General features: G+C 43.9%; 1 protein-coding gene across 1 annotated transcript; it reads left to right on the top strand.

Annotated features, from left to right (window-relative positions):
- The first annotated feature begins 91 nt into the window (after positions 1-91).
- Positions 92-16,310, top strand: TMPRSS3 (transmembrane serine protease 3). The gene is made up of 13 exons (XM_058864514.1): positions 92-109; positions 1,403-1,547; positions 3,589-3,699; positions 4,586-4,702; positions 6,077-6,200; positions 7,199-7,324; positions 8,024-8,067; positions 9,974-10,139; positions 11,916-12,085; positions 13,412-13,507; positions 14,654-14,796; positions 15,881-16,033; positions 16,128-16,310. The coding sequence occupies exons 1-13, from the start codon at positions 92-94 to the stop codon at positions 16,308-16,310; spliced, it is 1,596 nt and encodes a 531-aa protein (XP_058720497.1).
- Positions 16,311-16,424: the final 114 nt, after the last annotated feature.

The following is a 16,424-nucleotide window of genomic DNA, read 5'->3' as shown; positions in this document are numbered from 1 at the left end:
AACCCTCCCCGAGCAGAGTGGCTCAGCAAACTCTGAGTTTCCTTTGGGTTGCTTTTGATAATGAAGAAGGAAAACAGTTTTGCTTTTAACTATGACTTCTCAGGAAGAGGTGAGTGAAGGTTGGGGAGCATGTGATAGCCTGTGAATAAGTGAAATGTCAGTGTGCGGCTTGCATGTAATTTAGCTCACAATGCTGTTTTGTTTCCTGATGGGCAAATTTGCACCAGCCAGAAGGCTTTTTGGTTTAAATACTTAACAATCATGCTGGCAGATTCTCTACAAAGTTTAATTTACGTTCATTGAAATGTAGGTGAAATTTTACTAAATGAAAGAGCATAAACCTTATGACAGGTGAAAAATACTCCAGGTTATATTCCATTATAGATACAATGTCACAGATGAAACATGTATTCTTTGTCTAAAATGTGTAACTGTAAGCTTTTTCTGGGACTGGTTTTACAGCTTACCAGCTCCACTGTCTTTTACAAAACTGGACCTATTTCCCACCACTGTGAGCTGAAAATTCTGATTCCTTTTTCCATTGTGCAACCCCAGAGTCAGAAATTAGGATTTCAAATCTATTTGCCCCGAATTTTAGTGTGGCTCATTTCAATTGTTTTTTCTTTGTTGTTTTTTTTTTCCCCTGTGAAAGTCATTAAAAGTTTACTGGAGTAAAATTCCCCTGAATGAGGATCCTGTAAGGTGCTGTGCTGCTGTCCTATGCCTTTTAGTCTTTCTCTTGTCTCCTATTGCAATTATAGATCAGGGGGTGGATTCACACCCCCAGTGTGAGTTATTAAAAGTAGCTCTGGTGCTCAGACAAATCTGACCAAAAATTAACCTCTATTAAAATAGTTTGCTGGTAAATTAATTATAAGCGCTTCCCACATGAACATTAGGTACATAACGATGTACTGTGTCCAGCTCTGAGATCCTCAGCACAGGAAGGTCATGGGCCTTGCTGGAGTGAGTCCAGAGGAGGCCAGGAAGATGCTCAGAGGGATGGAGCACCTCTGCTATGAGGAAAGACTGAGAGAGTTGGTGTTCTTCATCCTGGAGAAGGCTTCACAGAGACCTTGTGGCCTTCCAGTACCCAAAGGGGGCTACAAGAAGGTTTAGATGAGATATTAGGAATAAATTCTTCACTGTGAGTGTGGTGAGGCCCTGGCTCAGGGTGCCCAGAGCAGCTCTGGCTGCCCCATCCCTGGAAGTGTCCAAGGGCAGGTTGGACACTGGGGCTTGGAGCAGCCTGGGATAGTGGAAGGTGTCTCTGCCCATGGTAGGGGGTGGAACAGGATGATCTTTAAGGTCCCTTCCAACCCAAACCATTCTGTGACTCTATGACAACATTATAATGATTATTTTCTTTCCTTTTTTCTTTTTTCCTCTCCCATTGAGTCAGGCTCAAGAGACAAATCCCACGACTGGAAGTCCTGAAATCATCTCTGTTACAGAAGATGAACCGCCAGTACCACAAATTCAGTTTACCTTCAAAAGATTTTTCTTCATACCACAAGCAAGAGTGGACCCGAGTGCAGATGGATCTGGTAGGGACAATCCATAGCCCTTTGACCTTTTCCATCCCAATGGCCACTGTGTCCCCAGCTGTGCTTGCCCACCCAGAGCAAGCAATCCCCCAGGAGGAAGAAACACGACCTCCCTCCCACAGGTGTGAGGTTTGTCAGCTCAGTGATGTGATGACATCTTGTGTCCACTTGCACGCTCAAGCATTTTTCACAGCCAGATTATTCACACAGAAGAAAATGTCTCCCCACGCCTTTCAGACACATTTGTGAATGGTTTTTTTGAAATTTTGCCAGCCTGGAAGTTGGTCCATTAAAAAACCTGAATATACAATGCAGCAGCCTCGGAGGATTAGCATGTCTGTCTGCTACTTCCCATAGGTTTCAAAATAGCCATGGGTTCCAGCAGAGACGGGCTGAGCTTCCAGAGTGAAAATAGAGCCATGTAATTTTCTAGTCCATTAGCTGCTACAGCTGTCTAAGATTTTTGGCATACCAGACACCAACTCCATTGCCAAAACCAGTTACTCAGCAGCTCCTGGGAGTCTGAGGAAGCTGGGATTTAATAGAGTCTATAAACCCTTGAAGACACTCCTTATTCATGACTGATTGTATCTGCCAACCTCAATTATAAAGCCTGAGGAATGGGGAAGTGAAGAGCTGTATGAACTAAAATTAAAGACAATGTTCTGCCAGTTCCTGTGTGCACTCATGACCCACCTGTGTTTACTATTTCCCCCCAGTTTGCCCTTTGTGTGTCAGAATACATTTGAGACAAGTGAACCACTCATTATTTTCAGCAGAATCTCTTGTTGTCTTCCAGACTGGCAATACCACTAAGCAGAGGTCAGCTCTGGAGGCTGGTGGTGGGTGAACAGTTCCAGCTCATGAAATGTATTATGCAATGTACTGATGTATATTTTAACTTTAGATGCATCTTTTTGTATTTGAAAATTCAAGACTTATCCTTGAGCCATCACTCAGTTCGCTTCTTGCCTTTACAGCAAAACTTTGAACAGATCACTTTTTCACAGTTTTTGAGACTATTTAGAGGATTCTGCTTTTTTTGCAAATTTAGCTTTCAATAATTTTCAGTTAACCTTGCTTCCAAGTCCAAAGGGACCAATGACTTTCTCCTTCTTGTCTTGAACTTCTATTTATGAGCTGCACACGGGTTTGATTACAGACAGAACAGGTCTGAATTTAATTCTTATCTCAGGACTAAAGCTTTCAGCAGAGGTGTGTAGCAGTGAGGGTGGCCACAACAATCCTTAAAACCTGAGGGTCTGCTGACTCCAGGGAAACTGAGGTGCAAATGAAAGGAGTGGGCTCGATGGAGTGCCCGAAAACAAAAGAACTTTAATAAGAAAATAAAGTAGAGACAAGGCCCATAAACCATGCACAGCACAGGGACCAGGACTAGGCCCAGACACAATAATATCTAGGGGCGGTCTGGGGGCGGAGTCTGAGGGCAGGGGTCCAATCACAGACTGGGGTTAGAAATACGCAAAATACAGTGACTAATTACAACCAATCAGGGGAGAGATCTGGGAACATTCTAGAAACATAACCTTATATGGGGTGAGTTGATTAACGTAACGAACTGCCATAAGCCGTTTCTCTTTCGCCACAACCTCAAGGGATGTTTCCCAAGGCTTGAATTTAATGCCTGTATTTTTCTGGGCAAAGTTGGCTTGGATCTCCAGCCAGACCCATTCCCACAGAGGTGCTCATATGCTTGAAGAGCTCTCAGTGAGATTTAGCCCATGAAAATGAAAATTTGGAGCTCCCATTGTTGACTGCATTGAGGACAGGTGCTCTGCAGGGACACAGTTCAGATCCTCCCAAGGCAAATGCTCAAGGGATATCCGAGAGCAGCAGCAGCCCCAAATCTCTTGGAATCTTCTCATTCTCTGAGAAAGCAACCCCAAATCCCTTCAGGTGAGGTCAGTTCATAAAGTATATCCAGGAGTTATTGATGATAACTAGCTTAATGTTAGATGAATCTTTTTATTTGCAAACTCAGCTGGTTTAACCTCACAGAAGCTTTATCTCTGTTTTCCAGGTGATATTGAACCACCTTCAATGTGCCATGCTCTTGCCTCCCTAAAATACTTCCCATTTATCTGTGGTCTATTCTTTGCAGTAATCCTAGCAGTTGCCATTGGCCTGGGTGGTGAGTACCATTAGATATTCATTAGGTTCTCACTTAACCATTCAAATGCTTAATTTTTCATGAGCCTTTTACTGAGAATGGAATTAAACTGCTACTGTGGCTTGTTTGTGGAAGTAAAAAATCTTGTTGATGTGATGGCTTTAAATTTTATTTACATGTAGGGATAAAATAGGTCTGGCACTCATGAGAGGACTGGTGTAATATTTGCAACCCTGGGGAACCTGCAGCTTCAGGACACCTTTCTCTAGTAAAATTTTGTCAGCTCCCCTCAAGCAGTAAGATAAGTTTAGAAAGTGGGGGTATAAAAACCCCCTGTGGGTAGCCCACACCATATTTTTGTCTTGTAATTCACTTCTCTAAGTTTGCTTTCAAAGAACTAGAAAACTTTCCCTTATCAAAAACAACTTCTACAAAGGAAAAAAAAAGCAGAATGAGTTTAGTTGTGGCTGGGAAGTGACCTGCCCTGGTCCAGGGGTCAAATATATTGCTGTGTCTCCACACCTGGAATAGGGATCAGCTTGTTGAGGCAGCCCCTTGGGAAGAGTGAACACTGGATGTGTTTTCCAAGGGTCTCCCTAATTTCCTGCTCAGGGACTGAGGCATCAGGCAGGAACTCACCCTCAAGTGAAATTTAAACTGGCATTTAGAGGGTGCTGGGAAGGAGTCAGCACACACAGCAAGGCTGACTCCTCCCACGGGTCATTACTAATAAATGAGTTTTAGCAGCACCATAGAGCAACCTCCAGGTGGTATTTCAAAAGTTCCTGGAGTACAGGAGCTGGCTTTTCCTTAGCAAGATGGAAATCTGGACAGATAATGGAATGCAGAAGTGTTAAATTAAAATCCCAGTGTGTTTTATTGCCAAATGTTCTTTCATTCCTTTTAGTCCAGTACAACTGCATTGGGAAGTTTCGCTGTCGATCATCCTTTAAGTGTATCCAGAAATCAGCCAGGTGCAATGGTGTCTTCAACTGTAAAGAAGGGGAGGATGAGTACAGATGTGGTAATTTAATTTTGATTATGAATCCCTCCTACCTCCTCCTGTAGAATTGGCAAGTTACCAAGGAATGCTTATTGTAAAGACTTTGGGTGATACAAGAAAGACAGAGACCAGTGGAATATCTAAATTACCACTTCAGAGGAATTATCTTTTTGAGGTTTACAGTTTATGAAAAATCAAACTGCTTTTCAGAGGAACGTGATGATTGTTGAATATTGTTGCTGCCATTTTTGATAATTTCCTCCATTAGAAGCCCAGATGCTTTTTTTCTGCTCCCATGTCCTCTGCCTTCAAGGTACAACCCCACTGCCTTGTGGTGTGTAAATACAGAGCTCTGTGATATTCACTGGCACACCGTTGTGCTGGGTCAGTTTTGAAGATTGCAAAAGCCTGGTGTTATCTTAAAGGATGTGGGAATGGGAGAAATCAGCCTTTTGTGCACTCAGTACTGCAGAGTTTGCTGCTTTATGTGTGAAATGGATAACTTCTTCCTGAATTTCTCTCTGTGGTGGTTTTGGGAATCACAGTGATGTTTTAAATGGTACTTCCCGTGTCCTGTGCTATAGAAGGTGACTGTGGTGTTCACAGCCATTGGAGGGAAAGGACTTTAATATTAAAGAACAGAATAATTGGGTTTTAGCTCAGTGCCTCTGTAATCCTGGTTCCTGTACCTAAGGCAGCACAGCTTTCCACCTGTGCAGTAGGAGGAATGACAAGAACCAGGGGCTTTTGGCCCCAGCTAACCCTGCACAACGTGTTCAGCATTTGGAGAGTTTTCCCCAGGGAGGCTTGAGGCCTCTTCTGGCAATACTTCTGCTTTTCCTGTCTTCCTTTGCAATTCCAACACACTGGAATTGTGGGCACGTGTGGGAAAGCCCTGTTCAGCAGCGACCACGTGCGTGGCCTCCCTTCTCCCTGGAAACACCACACAGATGTGCCCTTTCCCAGGTGCAGGACAGCTGGGCACAAGTGCATCCACCCCTCTGACACAGGAGGTGCTCCCCACCTTCCATCCCTAACCCTGACCATGGGTTTCCTCAGGGCAAAGCACCTGCAGCTCCAGCTCACTGCAATCAGCAAGACTGGCAGCCTCCACCACCTGTATTAGAGCTGACATTCCCATGAGAAAAGATTTTTTCCCCTAGCTGTCCTAGCTCACAGTACCTTAGTTCCTTTCTTTAATGGGAGGGGAAAAAACAAAGCACAGAAAAAAATCTGTCAAAGAATCCAAGTGCTGATAAAGACAAGCAGTAAAAACTCCGCGAGCCAGAAAACACAGACACCACAGTTTTGCCTTGGCACTGTCGTGTGCCTGTCATGTGCCTGATGTTGATTCTTCACAGCTCACTGTGGCTTTTCTTGTCCTGAATCTCAAAGTCAGGCTGAGTGGGAAGAGGGCAGTGCTGCAAGTGTTCACCTTTGGGTCCTGGAGAACGGTCTGCTCCGATGACTGGAGGGCAGAGTACGGGAACACCACCTGCAAACACCTGGGCTTCTCAAGGTATGGACACCAAGCACCAGCAACTTTATTTGGCATTTTGAACAAACTCTGAGGTTTTGAGTCTTTCTAATGAAACCTTGTGTTACTTTGTGCCTTAAAAATGGCTTAATAGTCCACCTTTGTGAGTGATACGATTGATATTTGAGATGAATGTGGGAAATGCTTCTGAGTACTTGTACATGGCAAATACCTTTTACTGCTATAAATCCTGCATGATGGCTAAATATGGCTTGGCTAAATCTTCCCTGTGTGCCCAATTCCTATTTGTCACTCTAGTAGCCTGTCAGAGAGGCACTAAAAACATATGAGCATTTCCCACTTCTTTTACTTCCCCTGTAGGTAAATTGTATACACAATTCAAGCCATGACATCTGATAGGATTTAAGGTCCACCTCATAATTATAGAAGAACATGGCAAGACAGTTCTTGATGGATTGGTCCCATTCCTGAAAAAGCACCATTTCTTTCAGAAACTTCCACAAAATTGAGAAAGATCTGACATCATGATTTAGCATGATGCTCTGTTATTTCTTACCATGCCATCATTCTGATTTCTTTCATAGTTAGCAGTATAACTCTTCTTTGAATAAATTCTTGTTGCCTTTAGGATAAAATATATCTCAATTTTTAAACAAAGAAGGAGATATTAAAAATTATTCATCCTTCCTGCCACAAAACATAACTCTAGAAAAAGGAGACAATGAGCTTGTTAGTGCCTCAGGAAATGGTCCAACCACTTACAGTGAAAAGCTCCATTGTAATATTAGAATTAAAATTTACTTTCTGTGCCACTTAAATGCATCTCAGCATGTGTGGCTTCAACACAGGATTATATCAAAAATACATGCACGTGGTAAGGAGCATAGGGGGAGGATAGAATTACTTTTATCAGATGCCAGAATCTGATTATTGTGGTTTTCATTAGCAGAACTGGTGAATTATTTACGCAGATTGCTGTGATGCTGTCTGGGGAAGCTGTGTTTATGGTTTATTTGCAGTTATGTGAGTTCAAGTTACCTGCCCGTGGCTGCAGTCGAAAAACAGTTCCAAAGACATTTCGTATCCCTCAGCCACTGGCTCTCAGCTGACCAAGTGACATCCCTGCACAATGCCACCAACCTCAGGTATGCCTCAGCTGCTTCAGGATTCAGAATTCTCCTTCAATGGAAGGGGAATTATTGGTGGTTTGGGATTGTTGCTGGTTTTTTCAGGCATGTAGTACTTTGTGTTTGGTGGTGTTACACATGCTAGACTGAGGTTCAGCAGCAGTCCTGCTGAAATATGAACTAAGAGTCTGATTCAGGACCCATTAAAATCAACAAAGGCTTTCAAATGAGCTGTTTGAAATGACTCTTTGTCCCATGATGCCGTTTTTGCAAATGGATAGGCACCAGGCACTTCTGTTTTTCCATTATGAAGCAGTTTGTTTCAGTTTGCAGATCCTTACACGTTTCCCGATGGGTTTATGAACCTTTTATGGTCCATTTATTCCTCCTGATGAATGCTGGTTTTTCTTAGTTACCTTCCAGTGAGAGGGGAGCAGTGGATCTGAGGAGATTTCAGAGCTGCTGATGAGCTTTCCCTTGTGGAAGAGTGAACCTCTCTTCAGCAGGGCAGCATATGGTCTGCAGCCTCCTGATGGTGGCCAAGCTCCTGACTTCAGTATTTCAGTTAAAGATTAGATTGGATGAGTTCATGCCTTTGTACCTCTTTCAATATATCAGTTACTTAGATTTATGTGCACAGGAGAGTGATGCAATATTGAAAAAAACCTCAAAGTGTTTGTGAATTGGGACTAATGATTCACTGTCTTCTCATCTCAGGGAGGAATGCACTTCTGGTAATGTGATCATCTTGAAGTGTTTGGGTAAGGATCAGAAAATGTGAAAATAAAAGCAGAATTTTTTCTTATTTATTAATTTTTAAAACTTAACTTATTTTAATATATTATTTAATATTTTAATATTAGTCTTAATTATAATACAAATCAAAATAATATATAAATAAATACGTATTACATAATCAACACCAAAATTCATAAATATTACATATTATTCATATTACTATATTAATTCATATATTATTAATATTAATATTGCTATGTAAAGTAATATTATTAATATTATATTAGTTAATATATTGTCAATATTAATATTACAATGTAAAATAATATTTATATATTAAGTTAATACTTATATAATTTACTTAATTTTCTTTTATTATATAAAATATATTTATCATATTACTGTATAATAATGATTTAATATGTTAATAATTTAATAATTTTAATTTTTTTAATTCTTTCTAATTTGTCTTTTTCCACTGCATGGTAAGAGTTGGGAGAAACTGTGTACTCAGGGCATATCATACTATCAGTTCATCACACCAAAGAAAAACTGTATTTTTTATGTAAAATTGGAAAGAATTTCAGAAAGTGAAAATATGCTGGGAGGGCAGATTGGGAGCATCAGATAGCAGGGGCATTTCAGTGAGAATCCCAATAGGAAGTGTATATTTAAGGACTGTGTGTTGAGTCCCTGGACTCACACTGTAATTCCAAGTTTTTGGCATCTTGGCAGGAAAAAGGGAAATTCTGCCTTAACTGAATTTTCATCTCACACCTCTCCATGCCACCTAGTTTTCAGATTGGGATACAAAAAAATCAAAACACAACAGCAAAATCACCACGAGGCGAGAGGAGATGCTTGAGCCTGCCTCTGTGGGACCCTGAGGATGAAGGAGGGCAGAGGAGAGGGGTTTTACAGCTCAGCTGAGCTCTGTACCTTCAGGGAAGGGACAGACATGGACCCCACAGCCCCAGAGCATGAGTGACCTGCAGGGATGGCACAGACATGGACCCCACAGCCCCAGAGCATGAGTGACCTGCAGGGATGGCACAGACATGGACCCCACAGCCCCAGAGCATGAGTGACCTGCAGGGATGGGACAGAGACATGGACCCCACAGCCCCCAGAGCATGAGTGACCTGCAGGGATGGAGGGACAGACATGGACCCCACAGCCCCAGAGCATGAGTGACCTGCAGGGATGGAGAGAGACATGGACCCCACAGCCCCCAGAGCATGAGTGACCTGCAGGGATGGAGGGACAGACATGGATCCCACAGCCCCAGAACATGAGTGACCTGCAGGGATGGAGGGAGACATGGACCCCACAGCCCCAGAGCATGAGTGACCTGCAGGGATGGAGGGAGACATGGACCCCACAGCCCCAGAGCATGAGTGACCTGCAGGGATGAGACAGACATGGACCCCACAGCCCCAGAGCATGAGTGACCTGCAGGGATGGCACAGACATGGACCCCACAGCCCCAGAGCATGAGTGACCTGCAGGGATGGGACAGACATGGACCCCACAGCCCCAGAGCATGAGTGACCTGCAGGGATGGCACAGACATGGATCCCACAGCCCCAGAGCATGAGTGACCTTCAGGGAAGGGACAGACATGGACCCCACAGCCCCAGAGCATGAGTGACCTGCAGGGATGGCACAGACATGGACCCCACAGCCCCAGAGCATGAATGACCTGCAGGGATGGCACAGACATGGACCCCACAGCCCCAGAGCATGAGTGACCTGCAGGGATGGAGGGAGGAGGAGAAAGCTCTGGGATGTGGCCATGGGGATGGGGTGGGGACGCTCCAGCTGCAGACACCTCCCACCCTCATCAAGGCTGGGAGAAGAGGGGCTGAAAGTGACCCAAAATCCAGGGCTGTGTTTGCTCTCTGGACTGTAACCTTTTCTCCCTGGCAGCGTGTGGGACCCGGGCCAGCTACGGGCCGCGGATCGTGGGGGGCAACGCGTCGTCCCCCCGGCAGTGGCCCTGGCAGGTCAGCCTGCAGTTCCAGGGCCACCACCTGTGCGGGGGCTCCGTCATCGCCCCGCGCTGGATCCTCACGGCCGCCCACTGCGTCTATGAGTGAGTGCACACAGCCCCCTGCTCAGGGACACTCTGCTTGCTCTGAAAAACAACCCTCAGGACACGCTGCCCCATCCTTGACTGATGCCTTAGGGTTTTAGCCTTTTTATTTTTCATGTGTTTGTCACCCTGTAATTCTTTAGTGTATAACTCTTAAACTCCGTATTCATTGTCAGCTGCTGCTTTCCCGTTTCGGTCAGACAGCACAATTCCTCTCCATGCCTGGGAATCAACCTCACTGCCTCAGGCCCTGAGAAATGTAAACAAAATTGAGCTGGGGGGAGTAAACTTGGGGTAAATGACTTCATTACCTGCAGCTGGAATTGGAAGATTCACCCCCAAAATGGACCAAACTTTTAAAAGTGTGAAAACCCATGACCCATCATCCAGTTTTGGGTGTAGCCCCTGGGGGGGCTTCATCTGCCCTAAATGTACCTGAAGGCCCTTCAATAAATAGAACCACTTTTTATTCCCTTAATTTTGTCTGGCCTTTGTTTTTAGGTAGTCCCCAAAAAGCATCATAACATTTAAGCCGTTCCTTTCTCTTTTTATATGAGTCTTTATTGAATAAAAGCTTCCCTAAGAAGTGATCCAAACCCAGGGCCTCAGTTTCCAAATGTTCTGGCCACTCACAGCTCTCTGGGAAAACATCTTTAAACAAGATTTAAGTGCTAGATTTTAGGTATCCCAACCTACAGTTTCTGTAAATTGCATGTACAGAATTTGTATCTGGCTTCTCTGATCCACTGGAGCTCCAAAATAAATTGCAGGATTCTTTTCAAGTTGACAAGATCAATCTGTGATTATTAGTCACTTGTACTGTGCTTTGTACCCTTTGCCACTTTCTCACTGCTCCTTTTTATGCAGCTGAAGAGGTCTTCAAGCTGTAAATAGATGCTAAATAGTTATTTAAGCTCTTCTTCTTTGTGTAATTGCAGACATATTTATAATGAACTGTGTGGTTTTGCAGTCTTATTTGATGCTAATAGTGCAGGAACACTTCTTACAAACTCCAGAACACTTTCACCAAAGATATTTAGACAGCTAAAATGGGATTTTTCTGACCACTCTTAGCCACCTACAACATGGATGCCTTCTTCTGAGTAAGTTCTTGTAGGATGTTTTTATACCCAGTAGAGAGAAGAGATGGGACAGACAAACCCCACTCCTAGTTCCTATTTAGAGCCCTGTGTTCCTAAAAAATAGGAATTCAGCATTTTAGAACCTTTGTCCTTGACTTTGTTCCCCCCAAGGTGGAGTGTGGTGGCTTTGAAGGGTGATGGGGATGGGAGCTGGCAACACAACCCACATTCCTGGAGTCTGTTCCCAGGGGAGTGAGGCCAAAAGGAGAGGAGCTGGAGGCTGAAGGATGTGCCAGCTCACGAAACACCTTCCAGAAGGGAAGCTTCTCCTTGAAAATGCCTTGCCACAAGCACTTCTGAGGTCTGGCTGAGTGCAGGTGTGCCAGGCGGCCTCTGTGGGGTCTCATAGGAGCACAGACAGCTGGGCTGATGAAAAACTCTCACATATTTGTAGTAAGATAGAGATAATTGCACTGATAATATACCAGGTGTCTTACTAAGATTAGTCACCCCTTTTACATTTTTAAAGATTAGATGCAAAGCATAGCCATTATTGATAGAGAGGTAAGCCAGCACAGCAGACTGGTGTTATTTGCCTGTAGGGATTTATGTGGTTCACAAGCTCAGGGGACAATTAGAAAAATCTGAGGGTTTTCCTGGAGGTTTGACACTCTCTCCTACCTCTTTGTTCCAGCCTGTACTTGCCGAGCTCCTGGAGCGTCCAGGTCGGATTTGTGACTCATCAGGACACCCAGGTTCACCCACATTCGGTGGAAAAAATCATTTACCATCGGAATTATAAACCCAAGACTATGGGGAATGACATAGCACTGATGAAACTGGCAGCACCCCTTGCTCTCAATGGTAATTTATCTCTGTGAGCTTTCACTTTCTCACCTTCCCAGCTAAAACCCCTCAGTCCACACAAAATCAGCAAGAACCTCCCAGCCTCAGTGTGAGCACCTCCTCTGTACTCCCTATCCAGGCATGGACAGCAGCAACGTGCTGCAAAATGTTCCCAGTCCACTCTGCTATTGATTTACTGCAGGCATTTATTAATAGGCAAACATTAACCTTATTCTTTCTAAATATTCTTCCTATCTAAAATAAACACCCTGCCTCATTCAGCTTGGAGGTCAAAGAGATTTTTATCATGTCCTTTCTGTGAGCACTTGGGGATCCAGAAGTGTCCAAAGCTGAAAATCAAGCTTGAATTTCAAAGAGAAGGAAATTCAAATATAATGATGATTTAAATGGAAATTACTTTTATTTTCTTGATAGGATGCTACCTGCAGCTGATACAATGAGTTGAAATAATATGTAATAATATTGTATGAATTGAAATGCTCACCTGCCAATACCTCCTAATCTCTGTGAGCTGACTGCAAAGGGGAGCTGGTGCTCTTTGACACATTTAGTTGATCTAAATCAACTCTCTTGTAATGGTTTAGAATTTCACCATTAATGAAAATTAAGCTTGATTTCGTTCTGTTTTGTCTCTCTTTCTTCTGCCCTTGAAGAGCTCTGGGAAGCTGTAAGGAGCAGCAGTGGCTCTGCACCTGAGCACGATCCCACTGTGTTCCGTGCTGGGGGCTGATACCTTGAGCTGGGATCGCTGCACTGTGGGGAACAGAACCACTGGGGGCTGCCCAGTTATATTCTGTATTTTCCCTCCCTTTTCTCAGCACCCATTTGTCCCTGCAAGCATCAAGCACTGATTTTATCACGTGAAATTCCATGTCCCAGAGCACAGAGGCACCGAAACTCTGTGAGCTGATGGGTGAGAAGCAAAGAACCCTCCCAAGAATCTTTTTGCTCTCTCAGGGATGTGCACACCCAGCTCCTTGTCTCACCCCAGCAGCCCTGGGGACTCTGATCTTCTCTTCAGCTGCATTTCTTGTTTGCTCATACTTCAATGTATTGACCTGCTGACACCTCCTTGTGCTTCTTCTTACCCAAAACTCATTTGGGCTGCTGGGAGTGTTGTCTCAAACCCTCAGTATTGCCCACAAGACAAAAAACCTGCAGAAAACTGCCAGGCTATTTATGTGGGGAGTGGGTGGTGTTCATCACAAGTTCACTACAAGCCAAATCTTCAAGTTTTTCTGAGACATATAAACTTTTTCTGCTAAATTTTGATTCTCTCCCCTCCCTCTTTTTTTTTTTTTTTTTCTTTTTTTTTTTTAATAGGTCACACTGAACCGATCTGTCTGCCCAATTTTGGTGAACATTTCCCAGCAGGGAAAATGTGTTGGGTATCAGGATGGGGAGCAACTGTGGAAGGAGGTATTTTAAATTGTTTGCTGATAATTTCGCTACATGCACTCATATACAGTAAATACAAGATCTGGTTGGAGCACTGTTTAACGCTAAATTTTCTGGATTATCTGGAGGGGAAAGAAAGACATATTACTAAATTTTATGCACAAACTGAACTGCAAAAGCACTGTGCAAACTCTTACCACAAGGAATGGATGGGTATTCTCTGAAACAGTTGAAAATTGCACATATAAAATGTCCCCAGTGTTGTACTAAGCCTCAGTGAAACAGGCTGTGCCCTTTAGAGCTCCAAGCATAGGAGGCACAGCATGAATGCAAGAATTAAATGTTCCTTTTTTTCTGAGAAAGCATATGTGTATTTTAAGGCAGGTTGGGTGATGTAGAAATTGGATAAAACAACATCAAAAAGAAAATGGATTTTTTTTTTTTTTTACCATGACTCATGGGTCATGCTAATCAGTAATATAAACTGAACCACCTTCACGTGAAAATGGGTGAATTATCAGGCAATTGTTTTTTATCATTCTTCATTCATGTCACTGAACGTGTTCTTGTTGTTCAGAGAACAAGAACAGAACATTACCTGACCCACAGATAACAGCCAAAGGTGGGGAGAAAATGAAAGCAAGGTTTGCCACATTAAAAAAAAAACCAAACCAGCCCTAAATTGACAATAGGCAGTGTGCAAATACTCCCCTTTGTGGAAAGGATCCGTTCAGGCTCAGAATGAAATAAAATAAATATTTATAAAGTAAATCAGATGTTTGCAGATGATTTGTTGACTAACAAAAAGGGTGATAAATTCAGAACAGATTTTGGCACTAGTCTTGAACATAATGTTCAACAAGTTTTTTTAGCTCATTAGTGTAATTAATTGTCTAGTTTGAAGTGGAAATGCACAAAGTCCATGTTTTATTGTTATTTTATTGTTATTTTATACACTGTGATAATCCACATCTCTACAGAGTGGATAATTGCTGTGTTCTGCAAGTGATGAGACACCAAGTTGCCTTACTTTTGTCTTGTCATTTAACCACATTTCTTTCATCCTTCCTTGCCAATTCTTTGTATATAAAACATCCTCTGTTTATAAATGGAGATTATTTTCAAGGACAGGAAGGTTTTTTCTTTTTTTTTCTGTTTTTTTAACAGGTGACACATCTGACACCATGAATTATGCAGGTGTTCCTCTGATTTCCAATGCAATTTGCAATCACAGGGATGTCTATGGTGGGATCATAACTTCTTCAATGCTTTGTGCCGGTTTCCTAAAGGGAGGGGTGGACACCTGCCAGGTATGGAAGTTTCCAAACTGCAACTGTGCTCATTGGAAATGGAAAAATATGAGTGATAAGTTATCACAAGGCACTCCCAGGCTTTTCTTGGGCAAACATTTGGGTTTGTGCCATTTATTCTGCTTATCACGATTATCAATCACTGACCACGTGCATTCACACGCTACAATTTCCTTTTTATACTTCTTCTCTGGACCTTATCTGGATACTTCTGAAGCCAGATTGGCTTAAGACAGATTTTGCTGCATGTGCTACAGCACGGTGCCATCCTTTCTCTGCCTTGGCTGTGACCTCTGCACTACACTGAATTGCACTTCCCTGCAGTGTGAGCAGCTCCAGAGACCTGCAAGGTGCAGAAAGCCCGTGGTGAAAAGCAGCCAGATTGGGCTGGGGAGGAGTTCCTGGTGGAAGGTGTCCCTGTTCCAAGCAGGGGGCTTGGACCTACAGAGACTTCAATGTCCCTTCCTACCCAAACCTCTCTGAGTCTGTGAACTTCACGTTTCCAGATTTGCTCCATCCCAGTCACACCTGGGACAAAAAAAAGCAAAGGAAGTGGGTGCCTGGATCTGCATTTCATCCCCTTCTTGCACACAGCCCCCCAAAAAGACACTTGGCACCAGCTTTGCCTGGGAGACCTGCCCAAAGTCAGCGTGCTCAGCACACAGCTCCACGTGACAGGAGCCCTGCTCTCCAGTGGGACAGGCTTCTTCCAAGTTCCCTTTCTTCCAGTTGTGCTGGCTCTGATTCTCCTGGGGCAGGAAACTGCCCCAGCAAAAAAGAAATGGGGAGTTTTCAGTACTTAAATAAGGGTGCATTGAGTTGAATCTGTGTAGCAAAGTGTCTGGGAAGGGCTGGAAAAGCAGGCAGGAGCAGGCAGGGAAGGAGGTGAGATGTGAGCTGGGTGTCTCATACATGTCTCAAAAGTCTCCAAGTCCTGCTGTAATGTGCTTTTCCCAGGACCCAGAACAGAGCAGAAATAAGAGATTTTGAATTACTGGACTATGTCTCTCCCCCTTCCTCCCCAGGCAGACATTTCCATCCTTTTCTGGGACACTGACATGTGTTTTAATTCTTTTTCCCCCAGGGAGATAGTGGGGGGCCTTTGGCATGTGAAGATATGAGTATCTGGAAGCTGGTGGGCACCACCAGCTTTGGAGTGGGCTGTGCAGAGAAGAACAAGCCAGGTGTCTACAGCAGAATCACGTCCTTCCTGGACTGGATCCACGAGCAGATGGAGGTCTGGCTTTGCCCTCCACCTCTGGTTGTCAGTTTGCTCCTACTGTGCCACATGGGGTTTAACCCACATTTGTCTGTGTTGTGTGGAATTCCAGGGGGTGTTTGGGGATGGGGACTGGCCCTCAGGCAGATATCAGACTGATAATCCTGAGCAGGGAGGTGTGGAAGGGCTGAGTCAGGAGATGGGGGTCAAGGAAAGAGATCAGAGGGGACTGTCCTGGGTACAGTTCTGGTGCCCCCAATATGGGAATGATGTGGAACTGTTGGTTCCAGTCTAGAGGAGGGACACAAAGTTGCTGAGAGGACTGGAGCACCTCCACAAGGACAGGCTGGGACAGTTGTGGCTGTTCAGCTTAAAGAAGAAAAGGTTCTGTGGTGACCTCAGAGCACCT

Source organism: Poecile atricapillus, chromosome 1 (genome assembly GCF_030490865.1).
Source record: "Poecile atricapillus isolate bPoeAtr1 chromosome 1, bPoeAtr1.hap1, whole genome shotgun sequence".
Classification (NCBI taxonomy): Eukaryota; Metazoa; Chordata; class Aves; order Passeriformes; family Paridae; genus Poecile; species Poecile atricapillus.
The sequence above is the reverse complement of the archived record's forward strand: the minus strand, read 5'-3'. Positions and strand labels throughout refer to the sequence as shown.